This window comes from Peromyscus eremicus, chromosome 10 (assembly GCF_949786415.1).
Source record: "Peromyscus eremicus chromosome 10, PerEre_H2_v1, whole genome shotgun sequence".
NCBI lineage: Eukaryota > Metazoa > Chordata > Mammalia > Rodentia > Cricetidae > Peromyscus > Peromyscus eremicus.
The window spans coordinates 93,510,391-93,524,846 of NC_081426.1; the positions used below are offsets into that span (position 1 = coordinate 93,510,391).

The window sequence follows — 14,456 nt, forward strand, 5'->3', positions numbered from 1 at the left end:
TCGTGTAATTCTTGAGAATGGGATGGAGGGCAAGGTTATTTTACTTTGACACAAAATTGTGGTTAACTGCAGTGAGAGTGAATCAGAATGAGAAGAATTAAGGATCAGATCTACTAACAGTAAAGGAGGAAAGACCTGGTGAATTTTATAGTCTAGCCCTAGATCTGTGGAGGAAACTGAATACATTTAAGATTCTATTCCAAGAGAGAATATAAATAAAAAAAAAGTGAGCCTGCATCCCAGGAGGTAAAATAAGGGATCAACGGGTGTCTTAACAGGTGGAAGAGCAGGAGGACATGCTGAGGATGCCAGCACAAGAGATTGCTAACTTGTAGCAGCCTCTGTAACAGGCTCCTGGGACTTAGATTGTAGCACTCCTAGAACTCAAGGTTGAGTACCTGTTTCTCTAGAAGGACTAGTGAGAACCAAGGAGACTTTGGAGGAGATATCATTGGTGTAATGGTACCTAGAGAGTAACTGAGGCCCAGGAAAGGTGATGACTTAATACTCAAGAAGGCAAGAAGAAGCCCTTGGACATGGGGTAGGTCTGCCCTGCCAGCTACTGTGATTTTTTTGTTGCTGTCTTATTCAGGGGAGACACCATGACCACAGCAACTCTTATAAAGGAAAACATTTAACTGGGGCTGGCTTACAGTTCAGGTGGTGTGCAGGCAGACATGGTACTGGAGTAATAGCTGAGAGTCCTACATCTTGGAGGCAACAGGAAGTCGACAGAGACACTGGGCAGTGTTCTGAGCATAGGAAACCTCAAAGCCCACCCCCACAGTGACACACTTCCTCCAACAAGGCCATACCCACTCCAACAAAGCTGCACCCAATAGTGCCACTCTCTATGAGATCATGGGGGCCAATTACATTCAAACTGCCACAGTCGTTGTCCTGCAAGATTCACCCATCTCCCTGTATGTGACGCTTTGCCATCTTACAGGCAGTCTGGGTTCTGCTGATTAGATTTGGTTTTGAGAATCTGACCCTTTAGGGATCAGACCCTAACTCTTCCTCCGGCCTTATACCCTCACTGCAGCCCCTATAATTTGTGTCAAGGTGAGATAACCATGCCCGTCCTCCTAATCCCAAAAGGATTATGTGAGCCAAACAGAAAATTCTTGTTTTAAGCCCCAAAATATCATGAACACACTAGAAGGGGATTCTTAGAAAACATTACTGATAATTTATTTTAAAGGGTCTGAGTTTTTTACACCTTGGTTTCAAAGGTAAGAGTAGCCAACAAAGGGGACACCATGATCATGTGTCCCTATAGCTCTGTGCTGTCACTTTAAACATGAAGTTCCCTTGTCCTCCTCCGGGCTCCTCTCCACCACTCCTTTTTAAACCATTACTGCTGTTTCTCCACGTTTAAATGCTGTAAAGTATTCACACAGCCATGTACTTAAGTTACATAGTGGAGGCCTGGAGAGGACGGGGAGATTCGTGTTGCCGTTTGCTTTGTGAGGACTGGGTGGAGTCCTCCAAGCCTGGGGATACTTCTGTGAGGCAGAGCTTACTCAGAAAGGCTCTTGGAGGTGGTAAACAACACTCCAGGCCCGGGGTTCTGTCTGGGAAGGAGCTTATTTGGGTTTTAGAGGGTAGGACATGTGCTGTGAGAACAATTAACCCGGCCTTGGAGTTAAAATCCAGCAGGCAACTGAAGAGCTGCCTCCACGCTGTCCCCAAGGCCTTCACAGGTGTGCTACCAAATGGTCCCCAGACTTTATAGTTTAGTGTGGTTTAGGTTGGAGATGAAACTCGAAGCCTTACCTGCCCATTGATCAGTCCTCCGTCCTGAGTTTTACATCTCTGCTAAAATCCTGCCGGGTAGGTAGAACGAGTGTGTACCGGCAAGAGCATGAAATGCACCCCAGGTGCTGGTGCGTACGTGTCGCCCCAGCAATTGGAAGGGAGACACAGGAAGACTGGGAGCTTAAGGCAAAGCCTCAGCTACATAGGGAGTTTGAAGCCAGCCTGGGCTACCTGAGACCCTATCTCAGAACACAAACCAACAAAAAGGTACGTTGGAATGGATTCAGCAGGGTTTCTTTTCTTTCCTCCTCCAGTTTCTGTTCTCTACAAGGGAGTCATGATTACACTAACAGAGTTAAAATACTTAGCAGACGCCCAGTCGTCCTATCAAATCCTGAAGCCGTGGTGGGACGTCTTCTGGTACTACATCACCCTCATCATGCTGTTGGTGGCTGTGCTGGCCGGAGCTCTGCAGCTTACCCAGAGCAGGGTTCTGTGCTGTCTTCCATGCAAGGTGGAGTTTGGCAATCACTGTGCTGTGCCTTGGGACCTTCTGAAAGCCGGCGAGAACATGTCCTCGAACTCGGGCCTGCTACTTCCGCCGCCGCTCCGGATCCAGAATGACCTCCATCGGCAGCAGTACTCCTACATCGACGCTGTCTGTTACGAGAAACAGCTCCACTGGTTTGCCAAGTTTTTCCCCTACTTGGTGCTTCTGCACACACTCATCTTTGCAGCCTGCAGCAACTTCTGGCTTCACTACCCCAGCACCAGCTCCAGGCTGGAGCACTTCGTGGCCATCCTTCACAAGTGCTTCGATTCTCCGTGGACCACACGTGCCCTGTCAGAAACAGTGGCCGAACAGTCAGTGAGGCCCCTGAAACGCTGCAAACCCAAAACCTTGCTCGTAAACCCCGGGGGTCCTGCCGACAATGATGCCAGCAAGCAGTCGTCGCCCTACCCACAGCCAGGCTTGGAGTCACCCGGCATAGAAAGTCCCAGTTCTAGTGTCCTGGACAAGAAGGAAGGTGAACAGGCCAAAGCCATCTTTGAAAAAGTGAAAAGGTTCCGCCTGCATGTGGAACAAAGGGACATCATTTATCGGGTATACCTGAAGCAGATAATTGTCAAAGTCATCCTGTTTGTCCTCATTGTGTCATATGTCCCATATTTTTTGAGCTGCATCACTCTTGAAATTGACTGTTTGATTGATGTGCAGGCATTCACAGGCTATAAGCGCTACCAGTGTGTCTACTCCTTGGCAGAAATCTTTAAGGTCCTGGCTTCATTTTATGTCATTTTGGTGATACTTTATGGCCTCACCTCCTCCTATAGCTTGTGGTGGATGTTGAGGAGTTCCTTGAAGCAATACTCCTTTGAGGCACTCAGAGAGAAAAGCAACTACAGTGATATCCCTGACGTCAGGAATGACTTTGCCTTCATCCTCCACCTGGCCGACCAGTACGATCCCCTGTACTCCAAACGCTTCTCCATCTTTCTGTCAGAGGTCAGTGAGAACAAACTGAAGCAGATCAACCTCAACAACGAGTGGACGGTGGAGAAACTGAAAAGCAAGCTTGTGAAAAATTCCCAGGACAAGGTCGAGCTGCATCTCTTCATGCTCAGCGGTCTTCCGGATAACGTCTTTGAGTTAACGGAGATGGAAGTGCTGAGCCTGGAGCTCATCCCTGAGGTCAAGCTGCCGGCCGCTGTCTCTCAACTTGTTAACCTCAGGGAGCTTCACGTATACCATTCATCTCTGGTAGTCGACCATCCTGCCCTGACCTTCCTAGAGGAGAACTTAAAAATCCTCCGCCTGAAATTTACTGAAATGGGAAAGATCCCACGCTGGGTGTTCCACCTGAAGAACCTCAAGGAACTGTACCTGTCAGGCTGTGTTCTCCCCGAGCAGCTGAGCACCATGCAGCTGGAGGGCTTTCAGGACTTGAAGAACCTGAGGACCCTCTACTTGAGGAGCAGCCTGTCCCGGATCCCCCAGGTGGTGACGGACCTGCTGCCCTCCTTACAGAAGCTGTCCCTTGACAACGAGGGTAGCAAACTGGTTGTGCTGAACAACTTGAAAAAGATGATCAACCTGAAAAGCCTGGAGCTCCTCAGCTGTGACCTGGAGCGCATTCCCCACTCCATTTTCAGTCTGAACAACCTTCAGGAGCTGGACCTCAAGGAGAATAACCTGAAGACCGTGGAGGAGATCATCAGCTTCCAGCACCTTCCGCGCCTTTCCTGCCTGAAGCTCTGGCACAACAACATCGCGTACATCCCCGCCCAGATCGGAGCGCTGTCCAACCTCGAACAGCTCTTCCTGGGTCACAATAACATCGAGAGCCTGCCCTTACAGCTCTTTCTATGCACCAAACTACACTACTTGGATCTGAGCTATAACCATCTGACCTTCATTCCAGAGGAAATCCAGTACCTGACCAACCTGCAGTCCTTCGATGTGACCAACAACAACGTGAGTAAATCTGTGCTTGCTTACGCTGAGCTTGAGGTGTGGAACGTGGGGGACGTCGATGGGGGCGGGGCATGCTAAGCCTCATCCCCTGTGATCCTGATCAATTACCAAAGCCCTGACTATCAGATTCTTATCTCACACATTATCATGGAGGCATCAGCACAGTTTCTAACCCATAATAGTTGTTCAACAAATGTTCTCGTGATTCTCTTTCCCCATTTTCTGCACAAATATCACAGTTAAAGCATTTAAACTCATTAACTAGTGATGGTAGAGCTGACTTTTGTTTGGGAAGGTCTTGAGTACTTAGAAAGCTTGGTAAAATTTACCAAGAATAACTTTTTAAACTGATGGAATTATGAATTGTTCATAAATTCCTTTTGTTATACAGTAACGAAAAAAAACCTTGTAATCTGCATTGACCTCTAAAGAGACAATTCAGAATGAAAGGCCAGGCTCCATAATGCAACACTAGGGGCCTCTTGGAGCCTCTTTCCAGCATCCATACTTTAAAGTGAACCATAATTTGCATCAGTTAAGGAAAATGTAACTTCACAGAAACAAGGGGAAAAAATGAGTCATTTCCTAGGTTAAAATGTGAAGTAGGAGGACAAAGGGGAAAAAACCTTGCTCGTCTGACAGGCCAAAGAATGAGGGTGATGTGTGTGTGAGAAGGGAGCTCTGAAATCTAGGCGAGAATGTACTGGCCTCTCCACGTGAGGAGTGGGTACTGCTGCTTTCTTCCAACGCATCCCAAAATATGTATCTTCTGCACTTAGATTTGACAGCATGGGTAGTAAAAAGATGCCAGAAAACTGAGATGAGAAAGAAGCTCACATTGCTTTTTTTAGAATGCTGAGACTCATACATAAAAGAAGTGTTCCCCAGCCCATGGTAAATGAGAAATCCCTCAGCCTAAGGTTTTAAATTTACAATAAAATTACAATAGACCAATTTGGACTAGCAGTATACATGAGAATTAACTGAAGAGCCTGTTAAAATACACGTTTCAGGACAGCCCTCTGCCAATAAATACACACACAGAGACACACAGACACACACACAGACACACAAATGCATGCATAGGCACACACAGACACATGCATGTACACACACACACACAGATGCACAGACACACAGGCGCGCGCGCGCGCGCACACACACACACACACCCACACACACACACACACACACACAAAGCTTCTGATTAAGTAGGTCCGGTGGAAGACGCCCTAGTTTGCATCTCTAAAGTCTCTGGATGCTGATGCTGACCTGCTGATCAATAGAAAATGGCAGTGAAGTTGAGTTGGTAAACTAGTTTAGGTCTCATTGTTCCATTGTTACAGCTGGAGTAAAAAGTGTGAACAGTTGTTTGGGAAAGCACTGATTCTGTTTGTGATCCAGTGAAGTCGCCACACGAATAGTTAGCTGGCCATGCCTTACTTGTGTGAACACATCAAACTCTTTGGCAGGTAAACTTAAAGAAGCCTTAAGACCATTGGTGCTTTTTTAGGGATAGAATTTGTAGCAGACTTTTTTGGACCACCAGCCCCCAAACCATGACACAGAGACTTATTAGTTATGAATGTTCGCCTTAGTTTAGGTTTGTCCCACTAGGTCTTATAACTTATTTTAACCTGTTTCTCTTTGTCTACATTTTCCCTCGGGGCTTTTTACCTTTCTTCTGTATGTCCTACTCCATGGCTGTCTGGCTGGCCCCTGGTGTCTCCCTCTCTTTCTCCTTCCTTCTCTCCCAAGCCTAGATTCTTTCTCCTACCTATTCTCTCTGCTTGCCAGCCCCATCTATCCCTCTGCTGCCTAGCTATTGGCCATTCAGCTTTTTATTAGACCAATCAGATACCTTAGGAAGGCAAAGTAAAACAAATGTAACACATCTTTGCCTAGTTAAACAAATATTCCACAACAAGAATTAATATTGTATTGTCATTTATAATCAGATGGCATATAAGTTGGGTATAGACTCTCCACACTTCAATTTTTTTTTTCAAATTAAAATAGTTACAGGTTTTAAACAGCTGGTGTCTGGTTATGCTTTTCAGGACATGATTAGGCAAATTAAGACCATTAGTACCTGTGACACCAGGTTTCTTGACTTGTTGGCCATGTCTGAAAGAGACGGAGAACGTCAGACTCTTGATGTTGGACAAGTGCTACCATGAGTAAAGGAAGTTACTTTACAGCATAAGAAAGTCTTAGGCCAAATGCACACCATGGCCAGAGTAGGATGGTGGATCCTTGTGTGCCTTGTCTCTGAAACCTGAGCAGGGGTCTATTGCTGCACAACTCAGGGTGAACATGACACCTGTCAATGGTTCGGGAACACTCTCCCCAGAGTGCAGAGTCAGAGAAGAGTAAGGAGACAGAGGTAGCCAGTGAGAAGGAAAGTCCCGGGAAGGTGGCTCCCCTTTGCCTCCACCACACTGCTGTGTCATGTGTGTGCATGCAGGCAGCCCTAATTAAAGGCAGCGGGTCACAAAAGGTGGTTCAGCTGGTAAAGGTGCTTGCCGCCATGCCTGGACTGAGGGGAGGAGGTAGAAGAGGGTTATGGGAGGGACTTTCATCAAAGAGCAAAGTGTATGCTAGAAATCATGAAAGAATAAGTACTTTAAAAATACGTATTTTAAAAAAGAAATTACCCACTGATGGAACTGTGTGGCCTGACAATGCAAAGTTGGGGGAAGGCAGAGAGAATATTCTTCAGTATGGGTGTTCAAGTATTTAAACAAATCTTGTTGGTGACAGCCGCAAGTGTGAGAATAGAACAGTCAGGATAAGATTTCTCGTCTGGCCACACAGTCCCTGGGAGACTGGGTGTGCATTTGACATGAAAAGGGAGCTGATAGCCGGGCGGTGGTGGCGCACGCCTTTAATCCCAGCACTCGGGAGGCAGAGCCAGGCGGATCTCTGTGAGTTCGAGGCCAGCCTGGGCTACCAAGTGAGTTCCAGGAGAGGCGCAAAGCTACACGGAGAAACCCTGTCTCGAAAAACCATAAAAAAAAAAAAAAAAAAGAAAAGAAAAGAAAAGGGAGCTGATATATGGCCGAAACTGTCCAGACTTACATCAGCCACCCGGTGGGGTTGTTGTTAAAGAAAGGTGGGGATTCATGTTTCATATGGAGATGCAGACACCTAGGTACCATCTAATCTTGAAGATCTCATGGTTCTAAGGCGGAAACTAAACTATGAAAATTACAAGCATTCATAATGGCTACATAAATATGTATTGTAATATAAATAAGATACCATGTACTAAGAAGATACCAAGCATGTCATAGTAGCACTGGAAAGTTAGTCTGCAAAACCAAGCCTGGGAACAGTCAGGAAGAAAGGAAGGCAGACTCCAGGGAAGAGACCAGAGCCAAGATCAAGCGCAGGGGGACACAGCTCACACACTGTGACATGCATGCTGGGCTGGACACTGTGTGTTCTGCATCTTGACCCTGGTGCAGAGGCTCCCTGTCATTGTCCTTTCCCTGTGGCAGGCTCAATTCCAAGCTCACATGTGAGCATCTGGTTCTCTCTTCCTGAATGCCCCATTCTCTAGATACAGAGGACCTAGGGACAGAGAATTTGGTAGTGGTGAGTTCTGCTTCTCACAAAGCCATGAACAGAGAGTCTCCAAGTCAGGGCAGTCCTGGGTGGGGGTGGGGGGGGGGAGACAAGTGTCCATGGCAGAGTCCCCAGAGCCCCTAGCATGGGAGGGTAATAGGGTTCTCGTAGAAAACATCCATTGTTTCTCTTTGAATCATATTTTCACCCCAGGTGCCTTTAACGTGTGAATACACACTTGTTTCTCCAAGAGGAGGGTGGATTTGCCATGTGTTTGAGCAAGGTATCTTTTTCTTAGGAACTTATGGGAAGATGAAACACACCTTAATAACTAATGTAAAAATATAGAAATCGTGTACGATTCTGTCTAAAGGGACATGTTCAAAGAATGACACATAATTTTATGGAACTGTTTTTGAAAATAGGATCTCATGTGCTCTAGATTTACACCACCAAGGATGACCTTGAACGCTTCCTGCCTCTGTGCAATGTTAGGGTTACACACCGACACACCCAGTTTATGCCCAGCTAGAGATCATACCCAGGGCTTCAAACATGTCAGACAAGCACCCCAAAACCCGAGCCACATCCCCAGCCCCAGAATCATTTTTATAGTGAGTACTGTTCCAAGCCAAGTGTGTTTGGTGTTATGAACTTGAAGGTAAGCTATTTTTAAATGTAAATAATTTAGTTCAGGATACAATTAGTTAACTGAAGGAAAAGCTCCCCTTCCTAATTTAGGAAATTTAGATTAAGTAGTTAAGTTAGGACCCTACACCTCAGCTGAGCACTGGTCTGGACAGAGAGCCCCTTAGATGACCCCTCAGCTCACAGGAATGGATACCACCACCTCTAGTCAAAGTGGCACATAGTCAGAGGACCTGGTAGCCCCTGGCATTGGCCCAGCCCCAGAGACTCTGTCCACCTCCCCGTGCAGTCCCTGTCTCCATTGAGGGCCTTCAGAAGTCACCACCACCACAAACTCAGAACTGTGGGAGAAGATGGGAATCCGGTGGCATGGACGGGACAGTGGTCAGGGCATTGCTTCAGGATGAGCACCTGGCAGGTTGGTGGCCATGTGGAGCTGGAGGAAGGAGCCTGTGGAATTCCCGGGTGTGGTGGGGGCTGGGGTGCTCTCCTGACTACCTGGGACACGTGCATCCTTGGTGCAATCGTACCAGTCAGTGCGATTCTCCGGACAGGGTTACTCCACCGGAGGTCATTTTGCTCCCTCAAGAGACGCTGGCTGAAGATAATTCCCTGTTACAACCGGGAATGAGAATGTTACTGGAAGCTAGGGGTAGAGGGGAGGAAGGCTACTAAACATTGCAAGGTACAGTACAGCCCCGCAGCCAGAATTGTCCCACCTAAATGTCCACAGCTTGGAGGCTGGGTTTTCATGCAGCCTGCTTCAGACAAAAATCTTAAAGGTGTGGTGCTCAGCACTTTATCCCCAGCACCTGGAAGCCATTCAGCACATGTTTACTGAATGCCAGGGAGCCATGCCTTCCCTCTTTTCGGGGTGTCTCCCAAGCCCCAGCTGAGCCCTCTATGTAGGACCCAACTCCTGAGCTAGAGGGAGCGCCTTTCAAAGCAGCTCCCTGTGTGCCTTTGTGCTCTGCCTGCCTTCTTCAGTGTTGAATCCACGTAGGCAATGGCTTACATCTGTGCCTGACAAGAAGCGCAATAAGCATGCAAATTTCCCTTTGCTTATGTCTTGTTTTAGTGTAGGAGTGATCGATGTTGAGCATTTTTAATGCAATTTTGCGATTTTGAATTTATATGAAAAGAATCCTTTTGAGGAGAGAACTCTGTGCCCCTCAAAGCTGGCTCAGTGGGGTTTGCATTAGGCCATCAGAGGATGCCATTACAGCCCTTTAGTGTCCTTCATCCAGGCACAGCAAAGCCACTTCCTGAACTAGGGAGCTAACAGTTCCATGGTGTCACAAACCAATACAGGTGAGCTTTCTAGTCCACAGATGCCCCTCCCTCCCGAGGCCCCCAATGGAGCCATGAGTTGAAGGGATGGTACGCGCTCAGCTTCTTCCTTGGAGGTCTCATGGTGAATCCATTTCATGACACACTCAAACACCCTGTTCGTCATGGAGCGTTCAGCTGGGGCTGCTCTCAGGTTGACCCAGCTGCAGGTTATTTACCATATTTAAAATTACCTCACAGTGTCATGTGAATCTTTTAATGGATGTGAGGGCGTAGGAAGAAGGACAGATACTCAGAAGTGTGTGTCTGTGGAGATGTGAAGTATATGTGTATAGATAAGCCCTTTTTATTTTCATCTCTGTTTCTGTAGACTACTGAACATAAAAACGTAAGGTTCATTCTCTTAAGAAAAGCAGGTTAGGGAATAGCCTTGCCTGCTCTCAGGAGGTTCTGGGGCATTGCTTACTGATTAGCGTGGTAAGATCTTTATGAGGGCTCTGGAGAGTAATTTATTTCTGATCCAGGACTGAGTAACTATGATTCTCCTGGGTTTACTGGCTCCTTTTCTTTAATCTTAGAAACACCGACTGTGTAAGTACTTTCTCTTTAAGAATCACGTTGGTTGTGCACCCACACCCGAGAGAGTGCAGCAGCTCAGTGGCCATGGCGCCGCTGGCTACTCCTTTCTCTTTTGCTTGCACCTCAGATTTACCACCAGTGTGATGATGTCTTTCCCTGTGGACCTGCAGGCATGTTTTTGCAGAAAGGTAACTGGAAGGGAAGTACATGCATGTGCTGTCGGAGCCAGTCAAAACCGGTTTCACCCGCTGCTTTTCTCCTTGTAGATTGAGATGCTACCAGACGGGCTCTTCCAATGCAAGAAGCTGCAGTGTCTGCTCCTGGGGAAGAACAGCCTGACAGAGCTGTCCCCGCTGGTGGGTGAGCTGTCAAACCTCACCTACCTGGAGCTGGCTGGGAATTACCTGGAGACACTGCCCCCCGAGCTGGAAGGCTGTCAGTCCCTGAAGCGGAGCTGCCTGATTGTGGAGGACAGCCTGCTCAACACTCTCCCGCCTCCCGTCACAGAGCGCTTGCAGACGTGCTTAGACAAGTGTTGACCTGAGGATCAGACTCAGAGCAGTTGTAGAGTGAGGCCCCGGGGCTGAAAGGAGCATGAACTTTCCTGAGTTATGGAGATGAAAAATGGCTGGTGGTTATGACACACCCTAGCCAAAAACCTTCCCAAATAACCCAGTGTGAAAGCAAGCAAGAGGAAGATGTCAGCGTTGCCATTTTGTGAATAAATAACTGATCTTTAAATTATTGAGATGTTGTAAAAATAATAAATAAAAGTAATACATTGAGGTGGCCTGAGAGGCGTGCAGTTATGGAAACTTTACCTTTCAAGTCTTATCTTCAGGACTGTGTATTTTTCCTCTCCTTTTAGCCCATTACTTATTTGCGCTCTTGTTTTCCTGACTTTCTTGTCACCAAACCCATAAAGACTCAGCACAAATGTCCTTGATGTGTGCTCACCATTGGTTTGATTTATATTCTTCCTTTTTTTTTTTTTTTTTTTTTTTTTTTTTTTAAGCAGGCCGTGTTGTGCTCGGCTTCCTCCCCACTTCCTCTCTCATTTTGCTGGAATCCTCATCTGGTTTTCTCTGAACAACAGTGAACATCCCTGGGAGGATTGCTAACACTTGGCATTCGCCTAGAACAGGAGCCAGGGTTCCTAGGACATGTGGTCCTCTGAGCATCCTAAAAATTAATGTTTTCTCAGATTTGTCTTCTTGTCTGTCATCAAAGCCTTTTTAAAATATGTTAAGAGTTTTTATACGAGACATAAAATATTTTCTACAGTATGATCTTAGATTCTACATCTATGAGAACACTTTGTAAGGTACAGTGAACATGTGCATCTCTATAAGAATTTACTGATTCTCAGTTTGGGCTGATTATGATTCTCATGTTTGTATGCATTCTGCTCCAAAAAGTTTTTGTACTCTGCAACTAATTACTTTTGGATGACAAAAGCCTTGTGTTTTTTTTCCCCAAAGTCTTTGAGGGGCTTCTGTGTGAGAGGACAGCTGCACCATCTACCTCTCCTTGTCAACCGTACGGGTACAATCCTCAATTACTTACACACTGGTGGAGGGGAGAGGGCAAGATCTAGACTGGAAAATACTTTGTAGAAACTAGGTAAGCATTAGATAAAAATGTAGGGTGTCCCTCCATCTACACGCTCTCTCAGGATGGTTATGATGGAAGCTGTCTGTTCACCACCTGAATGAGCTCACTTAGCTGATGTCCATCTCATGCCTTTCAACTCCTGGGATATGTCTTGCTTCTTTTGACAGAGAGCTTTGTGTTTGGTTCTTTATTATCATGCATATCATTGAATAAATAAAATGGACCGGCTCACTCTGGGGAAATGAACATTGTAGTGTATTTTTTCTCTATTGGGTCTAGGCATTATGAACTCACCTCTTTTTTGGACATTAACTGCATCTGCACAAAACTGGAAAACACTGTGGGTCAAGAATCCTCTAAACACCGAACTGTGGTGTGTAGTTTTTCTCTTGATTTGTTCTAGAAAGATGAAAGTGAGTCAAGTATAAGCAATGCCTCTTTTCTTGGGTGCCACATATGCCTGACGTTCAGAGAAAAGAATTATGCAGAAGAAACTGGAATGGGGTTAGTCACAAAGAATATATAGAGAAGGCCCAAAAAGCTGCCTAACGCACTGTGAATGGCAAGAAACAGACTGAAAATAGACATATTAACAAAGCTTGCCTTCATCAGAACATCCAAGTTCTCAGGGAACCAGGGATGACCAGGGCAGCTCTCTCTGGGACCTCACAGACAGGTCCTGGTTATAGCTAAGTTTTTCTTATTTTTACTTTTTTAAAAATGTGAGTTGATGATAAATGTTTTCCAGTAGAATCATTATGTGGACCAATTCCAAAGTTGGCTGGAATTTTCTGAAGTTTTGAATCAATGTTTTATGTGAAGGAGGTTTCGATATTATCAACCATACTTCTTATGAAAAAAATCCCACCCTTTTTATAGGAAAGAAATGCAAAACACAGTTCGGATTTTCTAACCCTCACCTAACAAAAGAGAACTTCCCCATACCTTCTTCTCCAGTGCAAGCATCGTTGGCTAACTCTCCTACCTCCTCAAAGCAATTCTCTGGAAGGATCAACTGTGAGGGGTAAGCCGCTTTCCCGACACTAGGCTGTTTTATATAGCTCTTGATACCACAGTTCCGAGATGTCTTTTGAATTTAATGCTTATGCAACAATGTTGAGGTAGCTTTTCAAGCTAACCAACACTAAGGCAATGAACAATACACTACTGCCCAGCTGATGGAGATCTGTGTTAGCATTGGCTTCACTGGCCTGTGTCAATAGTCACCTAGTACCTAACAGGATCTTAAATGAAGAAAATGAAATCATCCTAATTATCATGAGACTTTCCAAAAATCGAACATAAAGGATCGAAAGCAAAATTTTGGCTTATGCTACAATGGTATGGGTTCATTTTATTTGCATCCACACACAAATACAGAGAGAGACACATGTCTCATATTTGCAAATTTTGTTTAGGTTAGTCTAAGAATAGCAACTTTTTTTAAATCCATTACTTTTAATCATGAAGTATTTGATTTCCTTCATCATGATATTTAAAATCAAACACTAGTTTGAGAAGGTGCCATGTGTTCCCATAAAAGTGGAGTTTTTTTTTCCTTGTCTATATCAGGGTAGGTCTCTGTAGCATATTGATGATGCATTTTCATTTTAATCTCCTGTATATCACCATATTTCTCTGTTACAAATAAACAGGTTGATTCAGGGTACATGGAATGCTTGGGGTCTCAGTGATATAGCAAGCTCTAATTTATCTGCTGTAGTATGCTAACGCAGCTTATGTATATAACATTACTCCTTGATAGTGAAATGGTTCTGCTTGTGTTTTATAATTCAGATATTATGTTTAATTAAAATATTACATTAATATTGATGGGTTAAATCATTAAAACAGCCAAACACTTATTCTATAGACTTGACATTATTTCCTTATATTTTCAGTAAAATTACCTTTCCATCTTTATATTCGTGTTGCACTGGTCCATCCACATCGGGTGTCTTCGTCCTCACCCACCTCACTGAGTCTGACCCACACTGTATGGAAGCGGTGTCCTTGTGCTATAGCATTTGCAGGGACACTCACGTGTGCTCAGCCTTCATGCCTGCTCTAGGAATCCAGCTTCTGCTCACTTTGTTTTCATTGACTACAGATTGCATTCGAATCTGTATTACTTTCTGGGAGATAAAAGACAATAATTGGAGAAAGGAAGACATTTTGCACCTTGGAAGAAATGCATATATTTAGACAGTATAAAGAAGCAGTACTGTAGAATGCCCTGGGTGTAATGGTTTCTCATCTGTACCTGTGGGGTGTGCTGAAGCAGGGGAAGCTGCAGAATGGCTCCCTTCTGGTCTCTTGCCCGCAGCTTCTACATCCAGTGACAGCTGTCTGCTGTGAACCTTTGCAATGGACTTCGTGAACTGTATATTCTTCAGCTTTTTAAAAAATATATATATATGCACAGTTTCATCAACATGGAAGTCTTCACACAGATTATATGAGCCAAAGTACTGAGTTGAGATGGCCTCCAGTTGAACTTAATTACATACTTAAGTTT

General features: G+C 45.2%; 1 protein-coding gene across 8 annotated transcripts in view; it reads left to right on the forward strand.

Moving 5' to 3' along the window:
• The window catches only part of Lrrc8b (leucine rich repeat containing 8 VRAC subunit B), a 68,839-nt gene extending 57,730 nt beyond the window's left edge, over positions 1-11,109 (forward strand). For 6 of the 8 annotated variants that reach the window (XM_059274877.1, XM_059274874.1, XM_059274879.1 and 3 more), the window contains 2 exons: positions 2,076-4,237; positions 10,591-11,109. In XM_059274877.1, the coding sequence (XP_059130860.1) occupies positions 2,099-4,237; positions 10,591-10,863 (2,412 nt within the window). In that variant the 5' untranslated portion in view covers positions 2,076-2,098 and the 3' untranslated portion in view covers positions 10,864-11,109. Of the gene's footprint in view, positions 1-2,075; positions 4,238-8,744; positions 8,874-9,009; positions 9,126-10,451; positions 10,513-10,590 lie in introns of those variants that run through there. The other 2 variants (XM_059274882.1, XM_059274881.1) reach the window with 2 other exon arrangements.
• Positions 11,110-14,456: the final 3,347 nt, after the last annotated feature.